The sequence below is a fragment of the Capricornis sumatraensis genome, chromosome 11 (assembly GCF_032405125.1).
Source record: "Capricornis sumatraensis isolate serow.1 chromosome 11, serow.2, whole genome shotgun sequence".
NCBI classification, from domain to species: Eukaryota; Metazoa; Chordata; class Mammalia; order Artiodactyla; family Bovidae; genus Capricornis; species Capricornis sumatraensis.
In genome coordinates this window covers 45,410,087-45,426,588 of record NC_091079.1, presented here as the reverse complement: position 1 = coordinate 45,426,588, position 16,502 = coordinate 45,410,087, and the positions used below count along the sequence as shown (strand labels likewise).

At 40.5% G+C, this 16,502-nt stretch overlaps 1 protein-coding gene across 1 annotated transcript in view; it reads right to left on the bottom strand.

The window, feature by feature from the left end:
• Nucleotides 1–747: 747 nt before the first annotated feature.
• RAB2A (RAB2A, member RAS oncogene family) overlaps nt 748–16,502 on the bottom strand; it is a 65,200-nt gene continuing 49,445 nt past the window's right edge. Inside the window, exons 7-8 of the mRNA XM_068983350.1 lie at nt 4,069–4,137; nt 748–2,055 (exon numbers count right to left, since the gene is read on the bottom strand). Of these exons, the coding sequence (XP_068839451.1) occupies nt 1,960–2,055; nt 4,069–4,137 (165 nt within the window). The 3' untranslated portion in view covers nt 748–1,959. The remainder of the gene's footprint in view (nt 2,056–4,068; nt 4,138–16,502) is intronic.

Sequence of the window (16,502 nt, the reverse complement as noted above, 5' to 3'; positions counted from 1 at the left end):
GGGGCTGGTCCACAGGGTCGCAAACGCCGGCTGTGACTAAGCACATATGCATGCTCCTCTTAGGTTATTAAAATACATGTGCTTTGTTGTTCTTTTTTACCATTACTTTCTGTTTTTATACTTGATTTATAGAAGAATTAGAGGAGACAGCGTGGGAAAGGAATATGTTAAGCTTCTGGAAAAATTAATGGCAGTTGAAGAATCATCCTCTTCCTGGTTGAGTGGAACAAGCCCCCGTTGTTTCAACTTGTCCTGCCCACCACCGATGAGTGAATGGGAAGACTGGGAATTTGGTAACACCACATTCAGGGAAAAACAAGTATAGTAAAAATACTCAGGAACCTCGATTTCCCCTCACCTTTCCCTCTGCCCTCGAGGAGCTCGTTAAAACTAAGATAGCATTAGGTGACTTCTCCCAAGAGCACTGTCAAAGCTTTGACAGAGCATTGCTGAATCTTCCGGAAAGACGGGCAGAAAGCTAAAGTCAGTGAGTAGATTGAAAATAGCTGCTTTCATTCTTAAAAATACTTGCTTATATATGTCATCAATAACAAAGAATCTTAATACTGTTGAAAAGATTTTTATCACATTCTAGCAAAATTTTTAAAAAGGGTAGTGTTAAAACATTCTGACCCTTTAAAAAAATATGCTTAAATACACATCAAAGCTGCGGATGGACTAAAAAATTAACTTCTAAAAAAGGATGTGGTCATAATAAAAAAAAAAGAACATTTTTATACATAGGATTTTATTTTGCACTGCTATAACAATTTCATTATAGACCAAGGGAGATAAAAGAAAAAGGGTAAAACCACCACACTGAGTAAATTACTAAAGCTTTTCTACATTTAACAGGATTTTCCATCTGGTAGATTTATTGTCATATCCCCTTCAAAACAGACAAGATGCTTACCATATTTTAAAGATTATAGGTTGCCACTGAAAGAAAAATTTTACACATTTCACTGTACATCAAGGTTGAAAAACTGTCCTGCATGAAAAATATACTTAGAAATCATGTGAATAAAAGGAAAAGAAAACATTATTGTTGAAAGAAAGGTTAAAGTCCTCGCAACGTGCCATCTACACATGGACACTCGTTCCTCCTGCAGTCGCTCAGGGGGAGGAGTCCTTGCTTCTGCGCAGCTCTCTCATCATACTGTGTTCCTACCCAATGGGATACATTAAGGCAAACAAATCCTTCTCTGAAGAGGTCTTACAGAAACTGTGGACAAATAGCAAACTTTTGGCATCAAAACAGGTTAACACATACATAGCCTTTAGTAATAATGTACATTTAAGCATATTTCTCTTGGACTAGTGACAAGGAAAAATGAACATGCTTGTTAACAATGTCAAAAAGTTTTAAAATTCAGTGTCCAAGCAATTCCTAATGATGCTTCTGTAGCTTTAAGCTCTAAACAGTATAGAATTTATGCAAATGCATTAAAGAATTCAAGCTTGGCAAATTACACCCAAGCAGGTTATTAAACTATATATACAGAAAGTAAATGATAAATACAGAATTAAAAGAGTCCTTCTGTTTTCCTTAGAGCCTTGAAAATTGACAAACTTTTGAGGACAGTTCTATAATATTAAACATTAGGTAACCACGCATGTGGGGAAACCTAACTCCACAAACTGATTTAAAACTCAGGATGACTCTGTAGTGTTTCATACAATTCAGTTTGTAGGTAGGGGCACGAGACAACATTTAACAAAAATAATCACATCAATTGACCTAGAAATCAAATGCAAATAGATATGAATACAATCTCCAAAATCTGTCTTTTTAAGTGAACATTAACCATTTATTCAAAGTTATACAAGAATTGAAGGATTAAAGTCTTCTGTGACATAAAGCCATTTCAAACAGTTTCATGTCTCAGCTGAGCAGGAGGAGAGGGTGAAAGGATAGGTGAGCAGCCCCTTTTGGGCAGCAAGACCGTACAAACAGACTCAACAGCAGCCTCCGCCGGCCTGCTGTCCTCCCTGACTGCCTGCATGTGTGGCATTGGTAGCAGCATGCTGAGGGCCAATTTTAATGCCATTTGCCTGCAATAAAAGAGAAAAGGATAATATAAAGGTCAAGGTTAAGAAATCCTTTGGTTTCTTAATGGTACAATATTACCAAACAACTAAAATATATTTTTAAAACACATCTATTATGCAAATTTTTGGCAACAATTAAGACAGTATCTCTCAGGGAATGTTTCTTTCTTTTAAAGTAATACTGTGGAAATATTCCTAAAGACTATTCCTTATCACGGTCAGGTACTAGGTTAACAGAAACCGGAGTGCTGCTTTTAAGGGAATTCTCACAATGGAGAGACTGTTTAAAACAAAAGCATTAAAGGAGGAAAACGTGCAAATCTTAGGCCGCTCCCACACAGCGGACAACCTTTCCTCTAGACAGCGTTTCTGCTCCATGTTGAATCAGCTGTACAGGCTAAGGGCATATGAGTGTTCTGTGTCATCAATAATTTCTATGATCCCCAAAGACATGGCAGCTTGCCAGGAACCCACACACAGAGTGGTTCTTTCATTCATCAAACTCACACTTATGTCTTAACCCTCACTCCCTCAAGTGGATTTTACCTAAAAATACAACGCACGGAGAAAAGTAATACAGTAGCTTCAGAAATTAAGCTCTTAAGGAAACTTGACGTCACAGTAAATCTCAGATTTATAGTGCTTGGCAGTTGTTCTGCAACAGTAGTAGCCTTGGGGTTTCTGGCACTGGCTCAGTATTGACAGCAGCTGATGTGGTTTCTTTTCGCTCTTTTGACTCCTCTTTAATAAAAAGCATGCCCTATGGCTCATTGGTTTTGCCCCCTCTGGGCTGGTAGCAACTTCTTGAGGAATCAAGGAGTCAGACTTGGCAGTAGGCCAAATAAATCGCACGGCCTGTTGGCTCCTGACAGCACGTTACAATCAAAGCCGCACCAGGCACAGTAAAGCAGTCAGCTACTATATGAAACCAGACAGACACAATGAATGTGCCCTTTTTCATAGGGGTCCAATTACTGTTCAATTTATACGGCATTAGTCTCTGAATGGTGTCACCGCGAAATTAACTCAAGATCTACTGCCATAGAAACTTTATCACTACAGATGAAACTCTATCACTACAGATTAAAAGAAATCGAAAAACCAAGTACTTTTTGGAAACCTTGGGTGAACTGTTGCTTGTGTTAGCAAAGAACACTGAGGCAAATAAAAAGAGCCTCTTGCATCCTGGCCAAGAGAGACACACATATAATGTCCTCCCAACACAGGGCCTTCCTCATTGCACCTGGGGGAGGTAGAAAGGGTTTTCTCTCGGAAACAAGAAAACCTAACATGGACTGGCAAAAACATTTATGTAAAAGTAAATAATATACCCTGTTCACATAAAAATTCTAAAATAAGGATAAATGCATAGTGGGGATTTAGGTCAAAATAACGGCTTTTGGTAAACACTCTGAATTATTTGCTTCAAACTTTTAATATTTTATCCTAATCATCTTGATCAAATCTGGCTCAGAATAATTTTACAAAGAGAGAAAAGAAAAGCTACCCACAAAAACGAAACAACCAGCGCCAACTGCCAATTACATGTATTAACTTGGTCTCCTGAAAACACGCTATGCCGAACTGGGACTAATTTCCAAATTGGGCATTTCCCTCTTCCGCACCAGACAACAGAGAGAGCATCCTGCACTAGGAACACTGCACATGCACATTTACACACTAGGAAATTATTCCCCAAGGCAGGCGACACCATATGGATGTGTGGATCAAAGTAGATTTTCTTCTCTTTGGAGGATTTCTATTATTTCGCACTGCTTGCAATAAATGGATAGAGTCACTTACTTTAATCTGTTTTCATAGATAAACTGATGCTTTACAAAACATAAAGATTCAGCTATTAAACAACACATAACAAACTTTCAATTACATGATTATAAACTAATGTTTAACTGACAGCACAGATCCATTTTAGGAATTTTTAAAAATATAAATTCTTGACTCCAAGTAATTAAAATTCAATTATAGATTAATTATTAGCCAATTATATGTTTATACCTCATTATTAATGTCAAAGACTCCTTCTTGGATTTTTTCATAAATTTCTTTTGCTGTATTAATAAATGCCTGAAATATAAGATAGAGAAGTTAATTTATTTAAAACCACATAGTAAGAGAACATTATATAAAAAGGTCTATAAAATATCACAATGTTCAACATAAGAAAATCAACCAATGTAACACATCATATTAATAAAGGACAAAAATCATATGGTTGTTTTAATAGGTGCAAAAAAAGCATTTGACAAAATCCAACACCTTTTCACAATAAAAGCATTCAACAAACTAGATATTGAAGGGGACTTCCTCAACCCGATAAGCCATATCTAAGAAAACCCAGAGCCAGTATCAGACCCAGTGGTGAAGTGTGAAAGCCTCGCCTAAGATTCAGAACAAGATGAAGATGTGTGGGAACTAACACAGTCAGCCACAGAGTAGAAACACCACACCTGTTCACCAGCTGGTGAAAAAAACCAAAATGTGGTGCAACTCATACAATGGAATAATATTCAGCCCTAAAAATATAAAGAACTGATTCATGAGACAAGGTGGATGAACTTTGTGAAGTAAAGTAAGCCCAATATGAGAGGTCACATAATACAATTCCATTTACGTGAAACGTGCAGAAGAGGTCAATCCACAAAAGGAAAATAATTATTGGCTGCCAGGGATTATGGGAAGGGAGGAATGGAGTGATGAAAATATTCTGGAAGACAGTGGAGATGGCCGCATGACTCTGAACATACCAAAATCCACTGAATCATACCCTTTAAAAAAGGGTGAATTTTATGATATGTGAATTATATTTCAAAAGAAAAAAAAAATCATGGCTGGGGAAAGGGGAGACCAAAACGTAAGAACAGCACACATATGAAAACCACATCAACTAGATAAGCTGCACAGACACCCATGATGTAACCAGCTTATTCTTGGAGGTCACTGTTCCACATAGGATCCTGTTTGCCTGACAATGTGTTACTTAACAATCAGTTCAGGGGGGAAAGGATCAAAGGGTGCTTATTATAAAGAGATAAAGGCAGTTCAACTTCTATGTCATGTTGAATCAAGTTTCATCCTTTTCCCACATAGCATACTACTAAATTAATTCAGAAACAGCTTACATTTATGTTAAGATAATAAGATATTTTACACATTATTCCCAGTGCTACAGAAGATGTATACAAACTCAGCTTTTAAACCACCAGATTTGAGAGGTAATAGTGTTATTATATTCAATTAGCATTCTATGAAAATTCATAAAAGAAGGTTGTTCTCCACTACTACTGATACAGACAATTCAAAATTTAAAAAGTAAACAGGTCCATGGAGCAGAACACATCATACCTTCCGTCTTTTCTACACTGGCAACAACTGACTGCTGAACTTGCCACCAGAGCTTTTGTTTCCTAATTAACAGGACTGATATGTTTTCACCTTTAAAGGCCTTACAGCTCCCCAGAGTAATCAATCTCCTGCAGCTCAATTACTGCACCAAGAACACACCAGTCGGTGTCGGGACGTGTGCGACAGTGGCGGAGGCACAGAGGTATGAATATGCATCAGCTCTAAGTGGCTGATCGAATCATCAGAGAGGGTCATGAGAACTTGCAGCAAAATAATGAGAAGAATTAATCACTGCAGATTCACAAGGCACTCAGGAAGCCAATGTGCTTTTCATGTGTGCACACTGGAGTTAAAGTGAAGGAGCAATTGGCTTTCAGCCAACTATGAATTGATTCACATTCCTCAAAATGGAGGTTATCCTTATAAGTAAGGGAAAACCTAACTCTATTTCCAATAACATGTCAATTACAGTGATGGCCGGGCTAACTAAACATTAAAAGTCAACAGATTCATAAATTCACAGGGTTATAATCCTTTTCAGGGGCACCACACTGTGTACGTTTCATTAGAATATCAGACAGAACTACAAGGTCACATAAATGAGCTATAACTTCATATAAACAAGGATTTTTATTATGAAAATCACTACATGTGCCGATGGATGTAAATAAATTGACTTTTTTGCCAATCTGTTGATGAATTTACTTAAAAAACTGGCTTAAGAAAGCTACATTTTTATTTATGCTAAATTTTCTAAATCACTATTAATTTTATCATTTAAACAGTACATTAAGCAAGCACCTTCAAGAATAGTTGTACCCAGTAGACGTAGGATGTATTTTATATCTGAAAGATATGCAATTAACTCAATTATAATTAAATATAACAGTTATCATTTATACTTCCTATCATTTCAATGAAATGCTATTTGGACAATACTACATTTACTTGTCATCCAACTCTGATTACATATTAAAGACATGGAAATAAAAATATTTCCCACTTCTTCCAGCACATTATAGAGAGGATACTATATAAATGGCTTGGTTCATTTATACCATACCAATGATTAATAGTTAATATATCTTACTAAGTGATTAATGATTAATTTTAATGATACCTCAAGAGTTTAGAATCAATGTAACAGATGTAGGCAGTAGTATACTTCTTTTATGCACTGAAATTGAGTTCCCAAATATAATGACACATTAACAAAATACTGTTAAGGTTTAGTAGCGATAAAACTTTTAAGAGAAGAGCCTTGCCTGTCACAGACAGTAACTGTCCACTAAAGCTGCAAAGCATTTCAAAACTCAGAAAGACAAGAGATACATTATCTGTTATAATAATTGACTAGAATTTTCTTTCATTGCTCATTTCACTCTAGTCACTAAAAATCAATCTCCATAAATATTTGCCTTTTTTTGCTGGAGGATAATTGCTTTACACTGCTCCTGCTGTACAGCAGTGTGAATCAGCTGTATGTATACACATATCTTCTCCCTCTTGAACCTCCCTCCATCCCCTATCCCACCCCTTCATATATATATTTTTAAGGAACAGATGTAATAGTGTGAAATACCTCTAGAACATAGAAAAAATCGAAGTAATTAAAATTAAATCATTACAAAGCCTTTATACCAGGCTCATGTTTTGCTTTTATTTTTTTTTTTTCGGTTGCACTGCATTGCATGCATGTTCTTAGTTTCCTGACCAGGGACTGAACCCGGGGCCCCGGCAGTGAACGGGCCAAGTCCTAACCACAGGTCCACCAGGGAATTCCCTAAAGCTTATGCTTTAATAGGACAGTCTTAAATTGAAATTCCTTCCAATTTTAGACATCATTTTAACTAGTTTTACTTTTTCTATTCCCCAGGCTACCGAAGCAAATTATGAAAAGGAGGGGAAAGAAGACCGGGAAAGCGAACGAGTGAGAAGCGTGTATCTTGAGTGGCCGGTGGGGATGTGCACGCACAGCATCGGGGACCGAGCCAGGCTCTGGATTGGCTGCGGAGCCGTGGGCCTGTGCAGACCGGGCTCACCGCTCCTGAGGGGAGAGGGCACCTGTTGACCAAGATAGCCCAAGTCATCAAGGAGAAAGAGACTCAGGATTTGCTGTTTAACATAAAACAAAACACATTTTTGAAATGCCTTCATCATTCTTACACATTTCAACGTTACCAGGGAAAGACTGTGTAACAATTAACTTATCTGGAATAGTTATTTCCTTACTCTCAGAAAAATGAAGCAAGATGATGGCAGAACTCCAGAAAATTTTCAGCACTAGTTAATTAACATAATACTTTGAAAACATGACATCCTAAAGATCATTGCAGCTTTCTGCAACACATTAAGTCAGAACCACAAATGTTACATTCATCTCTATTCCATGTTTCAAATAGTCAAATCTGAATAAATAGGTTACAGGACAGGAAAAAAAACCCTGCTGAGAAACTGATGTGAAAGGATTTCATTAGGCCTGTGAGACAACCCAGGCACATCCATGGTTAAGAAGTATAAACAGATTTCCTCGCAGCCAAGCTACCCTGGCGAGGCCTGGCCTCCCATACAGGGCCTACGCTGGCACCTGAAGCCCAACTCTCTCCGTTTCCCATTAGCTCTCCACTCTGCTCTCTTTAATTAATTGCCATGTCCAGTTCCTTACCTTTATTAGCCATTAACTGCCTTCCACTTCAGACACTGATCTTTCAACCCCTGGCAGTAGTTACCTGAGTGATGCTTGATAATACCTTGCCTTACTGAGGTTAAGTTTTCAGGGACTTCTATAGCACAAATTAAAATACACATAACCCCAAGAAATAAAGCGTATATCCCACCTACCACCTGGCCTTTATCTAAGGGTACCTACTCCATTGTTGACTGAGCTGGTACTTCTCAGGGTATGGATGAAAGGTTCGGGGATAAGGACGATGTAGATAGATCCTACTGCTGCTGAACTGAACCAGTTTAGTCAAAAGGATCTCAGCATGAGTCCTGATATTTCAGCTGCAGATGCAGGAAACGTAAACCCTCTGCCCTGACTGACAGAGGGAGGGTGTGTGCAGGGCAGGATGGGGGTAGGGCCGGCTGTGGACAGTGCACCCAGAGTGCCTTCTCAGCCAACAACAGGGAGCACAAAGGGGAACACGGAATCATGGTTTGTTTTTATTAGGGGTTTTACAGTTTTTAAGGCAAAATATTGAAAATAAATTGTCTACAAGAGTAACATTTAAATTACTTCCTTGTGTAACATGCTGCCACCTGGTGGCTAGATAAAAGTTACAGCATCTGTTAGGTGAGAATTCAAAATAAATAGAAGTACCTCAGTTTTACTTAGACATCTAGTATAGATGTAAAGAGCAAAGTGTCCTGTAAAATAAGCGACTCTTTGGTTCTCCCTGAGAACTGGGAAAAGGAACTAGAGTGTTGCTGAATTCTCACCTCCATTGCTTAATCAATGCCATGGACAATACTGGTGTTGACTTGCCAAAGCTTCTATTAACCCATATTTACCAAGTATTTACTGTATGGGCTGGTTACTATGCTAAGTGATTTACACAGGTTCTCATTATTTCTGAAAAGAAGTTCAAAGTATGTATAAAAATGAGGAAGTTAATTTTGTCGGTTGAATCTATACCTGTAAGCTTGTTAGCAGGACAGAAGGTGGGGCTCTGAACCAGGCTTGGGGTTGGGGGGTCAAAGGCCAGTGTCGCCTCTTACCACATGCAACCTCTCTGTAAAATGGGGGCCACAATGATGCCTACGCCACAGACTTGTTGGAGGAAGAAGGTTAAGCACTGAGACCAGTGCTTGGCTTGTAGGTAGACCTTGGCGCAGCTCCCACCACCACAAGGATATGAGGGCAAGGGATAGCTATGGGAACCATAGGAGCAGCAGGTACATAGGAGCAGAACCCCCAGTGAATGAAAACATCCTGATTAAATAAAACTAAGTATCAAAAGGTACACTAGCAACACATAATGTGTACACAGTGAGCCCTCCAGAAGAAAGTGCATTGAGATAAGACTTTGATATTATGCAGAGTTAGGACAGTCTTGTGAAAAGGATATCAGACTAGAATTCAAGATGGGGCAGTTCACACATGAAGCTTCTTCAAATTCTGTGACTGATTCTATCTGCTTTAGCTTCAAGGGGAGAGGCCTCCCACACACAATAACTCCTAACGTGTTTCACGGACACCCTCCGCAGGGGCCACCCCTGGGGGGATGAGTGAGGAAGGAGGCGGCCACTGGCAGGAGAACCAGGGCACAGCGCCTACTGCACAGTAGAGCCATTCTGCTCTTTCTTCTTTCATCTAGCTTCCTGTGTTGTATTAGAAGAGAGAACAGCTGCTGAATCTACTGACCTGTAATAATTCTCACTGTACAAACACCACAGACTGAGTTGCAAAAGGAGAAATGACTTGCCCAAGAACAGGCAGGCAACACTGGAGCAGAAGCAGGATGAAGATCCTGCCCACATTTATCCTCTTTTTATTAGGATTTTTTATCTTCAATACAACTCAAAGGAATTTTTATTTATTTTGCTTACGTGGCCATTACAACTGAACATAAAAAGCACACACTTCTCATATCCTTAAAAAAAAAACTTCTAGCTAGCTAGAAGTTGTTTTGGATGGCTAAGTTTGTTTCCGTGTTACTTATAACACAGAGATATATTCTGTGGTTAATTTAGTTCTTCCATTCAACAAGCACGCTGAACACCTGATTGATACCCAGCACTGAGCATGCCGTCGCATCCTCAGGTACATGCACGTTTTGATCTCAAGGATGTGGCAACACAGGACAGATGTGAACCCAAGACTGGAACACAGCCCAGAAACTTCCAAAGCAGTTGTTTAGAAGGGTAATGTGGCATGACTGCTTCTACTGGTAAAAAAAAAAAAAAAAAAACTGTCCAGAGAAAGCCCTGTGAACAAAGGCCTGAAGGATAAGTAAGCTCCCACTCATGTATTAGAAAAATCAGGGGAGGAAAGAGCACCCTGGACAGAGGGGCAGGTTTTAAGCTTAGTTAACGTGGAAGCTGGGTACAGTGAGCCATGGGAGATGAGGATAAAGAGGTGCCCAGGGAACTCTGAAAAGGGATGAAGTCTGGGGACAAAATCAGAGGGTAGCTTAGAGGAGGACTTAAGAGGAGGCAAGGCTGGTGACAGGAAGGCCAGTAAGGAGTTTAGGACAATAATCAAGGTAAGAGGTGAAGGCCTGACAAATTGTAACAGCGGCAACCAGAATAGAAAGCAAAGAACAAACTTAGTATCTCCTCTGGAGAAATTAACAGGACTTGATAAAGAACAGGGATAAGATGATAAGATGTTTAAGGATGACTCCATCTTTGGCTTAAGTGACTGAGATGGAAGGGTATGTCGTGATTCAGGTTTTAAGGAGGGAATGTAAAGTTTATTTCAGACACATGGAACTCTGCTGCTGCTGAGGAAGCCTTGAGAGCTGGTGATCTATAGAGTCGTGTGAATGTTTAAGTGTGTGACATGCACACAGCAGCATGACTGTCTTCAGAAATGTCTAGCTTCCCTGGTTTAGAAGCAGAGAAAATGGATGTAACTTTGAAAAGTTAGTCTGGTTCTGATCATTCCTGAAGTTCCCTAGGATGATGGCCAAACAGGGGGTGGGGAGTGGAGTGGGGGTGGGGGTGGGGGAAAGAGGAGAAACCTTCTAATCTTTGGAAGGGAGCAGTAAACATTTATTACACTAAATCCCCCTAGAGGGATGCTGGAAACTTGCTAAGGTCAGGTCAGATTTACAGTGAAAAGCCCTGTGGAGAGCACATCATTCGAAATGCCAGGCTGGATGAAGCACAAGCTGGAATCAAGACTGCTGGGAGAACTATCAATAACCTCAGATATGCAGATGACACTACCCTTATGGCAGAAGTGGAGAAGAACTAAAGAGCCTCTTGATGAAAATGAAAGAGGAGAGTGGAAAAGTTGGCTTAAAGCTCAACATTCAGAAAACTAAGATCATGGCATCTGGCCCCATCACATCATGGCAAATAGATGCAGAAACAATGGAAACAGTGAGAGACTTTATTTTGGGGGCTCCAAAATCACTGCAGATGGTGATTGCAGCCATGAAATTAAAAGACATTTGCTCCTTGGAAGAAAAGCTATGACCAACCTAGACAGCATATGAAAAAGCAAAGACACTATTTTGCCAACAAAGGTCTATCTAGTCAAAGCTATGGTTTTTCCAGTAGTCATGTATGGATGTGAGAGTTGGACCATAAAGAAAGCTGAGCTCCAAAGAATTGATGCTTTTGAACTGTGGTGTTGGAGAAGACTCTTGAGAGTCCCTTGGACTGCAAGGAGATCAAACCAGTCAATCCTAAAGGAAATCAGTCCTGAATATTCATTGGAAGGACTGATGCTGAAGCTGAAACTCCAATACTTTGGCCACCTGATGTGAATAACTGACTCACTGGAAAAGACCCGGATACTGGGAAAGACTGAAGGCAGGAGGAAAAGGGGACAAGAGAGGATGAGATGGTCAGATGGCATCACTGACTCAATGGACATGAGTTTGAGTAAGCTCTGGGAGTTGGTGATGGACAGGGAAGCCTGGTGTGCTGCAGTCCATGGGGTTGAAAATAGTCAGACATGACTGAGCGACTGAAGTGAACTGAACGGCCCTGTGGAATTCACGACACTGAGTACAGGGCTAAGGGGTCAGAAAACCCCTCAGTTTACACCCACATTCCAGCTCTACGAAACACCTGTTCTACCACTTACAACACAGCCCAAGGCAAGGAAGGTGTCATCTCATTTGGAATTCAGTCTGCAGATCTCCAAGGACCAGGAGCGGACACCAGTATTAACAAGAGGCCTTGAAACGGGTCTTCTTGGTTACTGAAGTCTTATCGTCACGCGCTTCCCCCCAAGACACAGAAATCCACTGATCCTTCAGGTTAGATGGCCTGGCAGATTACTACAACCTGTCTCTGGGTTAGCAGGCTGTATTTTCAGTTATCATCTTGGCTCTTATCTTTAGTACTTTAGCAGCTAAATCAGGAATTTTCAGCCCTGATTTTTCAATAATTTAAGATATTTTTAATTACTAAACTTTTGCCTCAATTTTTTTCACATTTATGTATTTTTCCTGGTTTCCCACAAATTTCCAATCTTAACTTTAAGCAAAACTGATGAATATAGGGGAAAACCATCCATCAAATGGCTAAGAGACTGGGAAGAATATCTGACACAGTGACAGCAGTTTGACAAATAATATTTCACTGACACCACAGTCACCTTTGGGCCCTAGAGGGAAGGCAATAATGTCAAGTTTTGGTAATTACAACTCTGAGAAAAAGAAATTTTAATGTAGAGAGGAAATACAAAGAAAAAAACAAGGTAGGAATTATAGAAGCAAATATATCACTTCTAGAGCATTTGGACATCTTCAGAAAGTTGGCCTGCTGCTTCTGGGAAGGGGTATTTTCTCTCGCCTGCCGTAATCTTTGAGGCAGTTATTCCTGGGTCTGAAAAACCCTTTCAAACCACAAAGACTCCAGGAAGCTACCAGAGGGAGCTCCCCATCAAAGGAGAAGCCAGTCTATTCATCAGTGTTTTCAAGAATCTCACAGGTTTTAGAACACTTAGGGCAAAGAAGGTTTTGGACAGAATTCCACCTACAGGTTAACAAGCAGGACCAAAGCAGAAGTTGACTAAAGACTGCAGCGAGGGGAGAAGGGCTAAAGAAATTAAGGAAATACTTAACCATCCACACATTTACCTACTGTGTGGGGGAAAAAATGGTGCTAGATATTTGGAGATGCCAAGATACAAAGATGGTCTAGGTTTTCAAGGACTTCTGTCCTTAGTTGAGCCAACGTGAAAAACCAGAGTCGTGACGGAGTCCTTAGAGTGTGAAGATGAAGCCATGGCCAGAATGACGCAGGAATGAGTAAGCACCAAGAAGCAAGCACATCAGGGGACTGTGTGGAGGGCGGGTGACGGTGGAGGGGGCGGGCTGTTTGTGCCTGTCCCATGTCACGGCATTCCATGAGGAGGAAGGAGACTCGATGACATCCTTGGAGGCTCAGGTTGGAAAGGGGGGATTTCAAGTGCCGAGAAAACTTTCTGTGAATGCACTCTCAGTTTAATAAGAAGAGCGAGGAGGGGAGGACTGGCAAATGAAGGGCCTGTCTTCCAAGCCAAGGAGTTTGATTCTGAAGTGGTGGGGAACCACTGGAGGGTTTTAAAAAGCTGGAGAGTGACATTCAATTTTCCTTTTTTAGAAAGGTGTTATAGGCAAGAGTGTGGAGGACTGAAAAATGAAGATGGGGAGTCCAGTTAGGAAGCAATCATAGAAGAGGAGAGTGTGGAGAGATACTCAGATTAAAGGCAGAAATAGTAATACACATGTGGAGAGCAACACATAGTAACTGAGTGTGAAGAGGCAGGGAAGGGGCTGCTCTGGGACACAGGAAAGGGGACTTCGCAGACTAGAGGAGAGGAGGGGCAGCAGCAGTGGAGCTGGACACAGTCTAAGAAGCGTATTCCTGGGTTCAGGTGATAATTTCAACATGGAAATGAAAGACAGTAAAGGAGTCTGGAAGGCACAGATAAAAAGATTATGATTATCACGAGCTAAGAGAAAAGACAGGTTATAGAAGAGTGAGTGGTCGGAAGTATCACATACCCCCCAGGGACTGTTAACGTTAAGAAGAGAAAAGTTTTGTTAGGTGAGGCAACTAGGAGGTCCAGCAAGACCCCGGCTGTGTGGCTGAAGTCAGACTGGGAAGCTAGCTCTGGAAAACAATGAGGAAACGGAGTGCGGTGCGCAGGCTGCTCCCTGCAGTGGCTTCCCACGCAGCGGAGCTCAGAGTCTAGGCCCAGGGCTTCGGCAGCTGCAGCTCTTGGGCTCTGGAACACAGGCTCAGTACACAGACTTAACTGCCCCATGGCACATGCAATCTTCCCAGACCAGGTATCAAACCCGTGTCCCCTGCATTGGCAGGTGGATTCTTATCCGTTGTGCTTCCATGAAGTCCCCTTTTTGTGTGATTATAGATGACACTGTATTTTAAATTTTGGTGTTCACTGTAGATATATAGAAATACAGTAGATTTTAAAATATGCCTTGTATACTATGAACTTGCTGCACTAACTTATTAGCTCTAGTTTATTTTGTACATCCCTTGGCCAGAGGACTGGAAAAGGTTAGTTTTCATTCCAATCCCAAAGAAGGGCAATGTCAAAGAATGTTCAAACTACCACACAAGTGTATTCATTTCACATGCTAGCAAGGTAATGCTAACAATCCTTCAAGCTAGACTTCAACAGTACATGAACCGAGAACTTCCAGATGTACAAGCTGGAGTTAGAAAAAGCAGAGGAACCAGAGCTACCAGAGATCAAATTGCCAACATCTGTTGGATCAGAGAAAGCAAGGAATTACAGACAAACATGTACTTCTGCTTCACTGACTATTCTAAAGCCTCGGACTGTGGAAAACTTGTAAAGAGATAGGAATACCAGACCACCTTACCTGCTTCCTGAGAAACCTGTATGCAGGCCAAGAAACAACAGTTAGAACCAGACATGGAACAATGGACAGGTTTAAAATTGGGAAAGGAATATATCAAGGCTGCACACTGTCACTCTGCTTATTTAACTTACATGCAGAGTACACCATGCAAAATGCCAGGCTGGATGAATCACAAGCTAGAATCAAGGCTGCCAGGAGAAATATCAACCACCTCAGATATACAGATGATACCACTCTAATGGCAGAAAGCAAAGAGGAACCAAAGAGCCTCTTGAGGAAGGTGAAAGAGGAAAGTGAAAAAGCTGGCTTAAAATGCAACATTCAAAAAACAAAGATCATGGCATCAGATCCCATCACTTCACGGCAAACAGATGGGGAAACAATGATGGACTTTATTTTCTTGGGCTCTAAAATCACTGTGAATGGTGACTGCAGCTATAAAATTAAAAGATGCTTGCTTTTTGGGAGAAAAGCTATGATAAACCCAGACAGCACATTAAAAAGCAGAGACAACACTCTGCCAACAAAGGTTTGTATAGTGAAGCTATAGTTTTCCCAGTAGTTATGCACTATGGAAGAATTGGACCATAAAGAATGCTGAGTGCCAAAGAATTGATGATTTTGAACTGTTGTGCTGGAGAAGACTGTTGAGAGTCCCTTGGACAGCAAAGAGATCAAACCAGTCAATCCTAAAGGAAATCAACCTTGAATTTTCATTGGAAGGACTGATGCTGAAGCTGAAGCTCCAATACTTTCGCCACTTGATGCGAAGAGTCAACTCACTGGAAAAGACCCTGAGGCTGAGAAAGACTGAAGGCAGGAGAAGGGGATGAGGATGAGATAGTTGGATGGCATCAATGAATCAGCGGACATGAGTTTGAGCAAATTCAGGGAGATAGTGAAGGACAAGGGAGCCTGGCGTGCTGCAGGACAAGGGAGCCTGGCGTGCTGCAGTCCAGGGGGTCACAAAGAATCGGACACGACTGAGAGACTGAACAACAAATTATTCTTGGGATTTCTACAGAGATAATCATATCATCCACAAATATAAACAACTTATTCCTTCCTTTCTGAGCTGTATGCCTTTATTTTCATGCCTTTATGCCATGTACTTATATCTTCTGGAAGGAACAAAACAGAAGAACAACACAACTTTCTGGATTGCCACTTACTCTCAAACCCAATCTGAGGTATATGAGGCAAAAATAAACCAAGGGAACCCCTGATGCATCGTTCCTCAGATCCCAGGGTCTCTAGCTGGTTGGCCGCCTTCTTGCCACCTTTCTGTCTTCTTATAACTGTTTTACATATAATGCTCAGAGTTTTAGTTGTACTCAGCAGGAAAAGTAGGTGGAAAGTCAGTCTACTCCATGTTCCCAGATGCAGGAGTCCTTTGGTTATTATTTTCATGTTCAAATGATTTCCTTTGGATCACAGAATGGACTTCCATCTTCTTATTTTATCATGAAACATTTTTAGCTTTTAGGTAAGATCTCACATGTTATATTATGCAATGCTTACCTATGAATCCTTTAAAAATGGAATTTAAAAAGATTATCTCTTAAT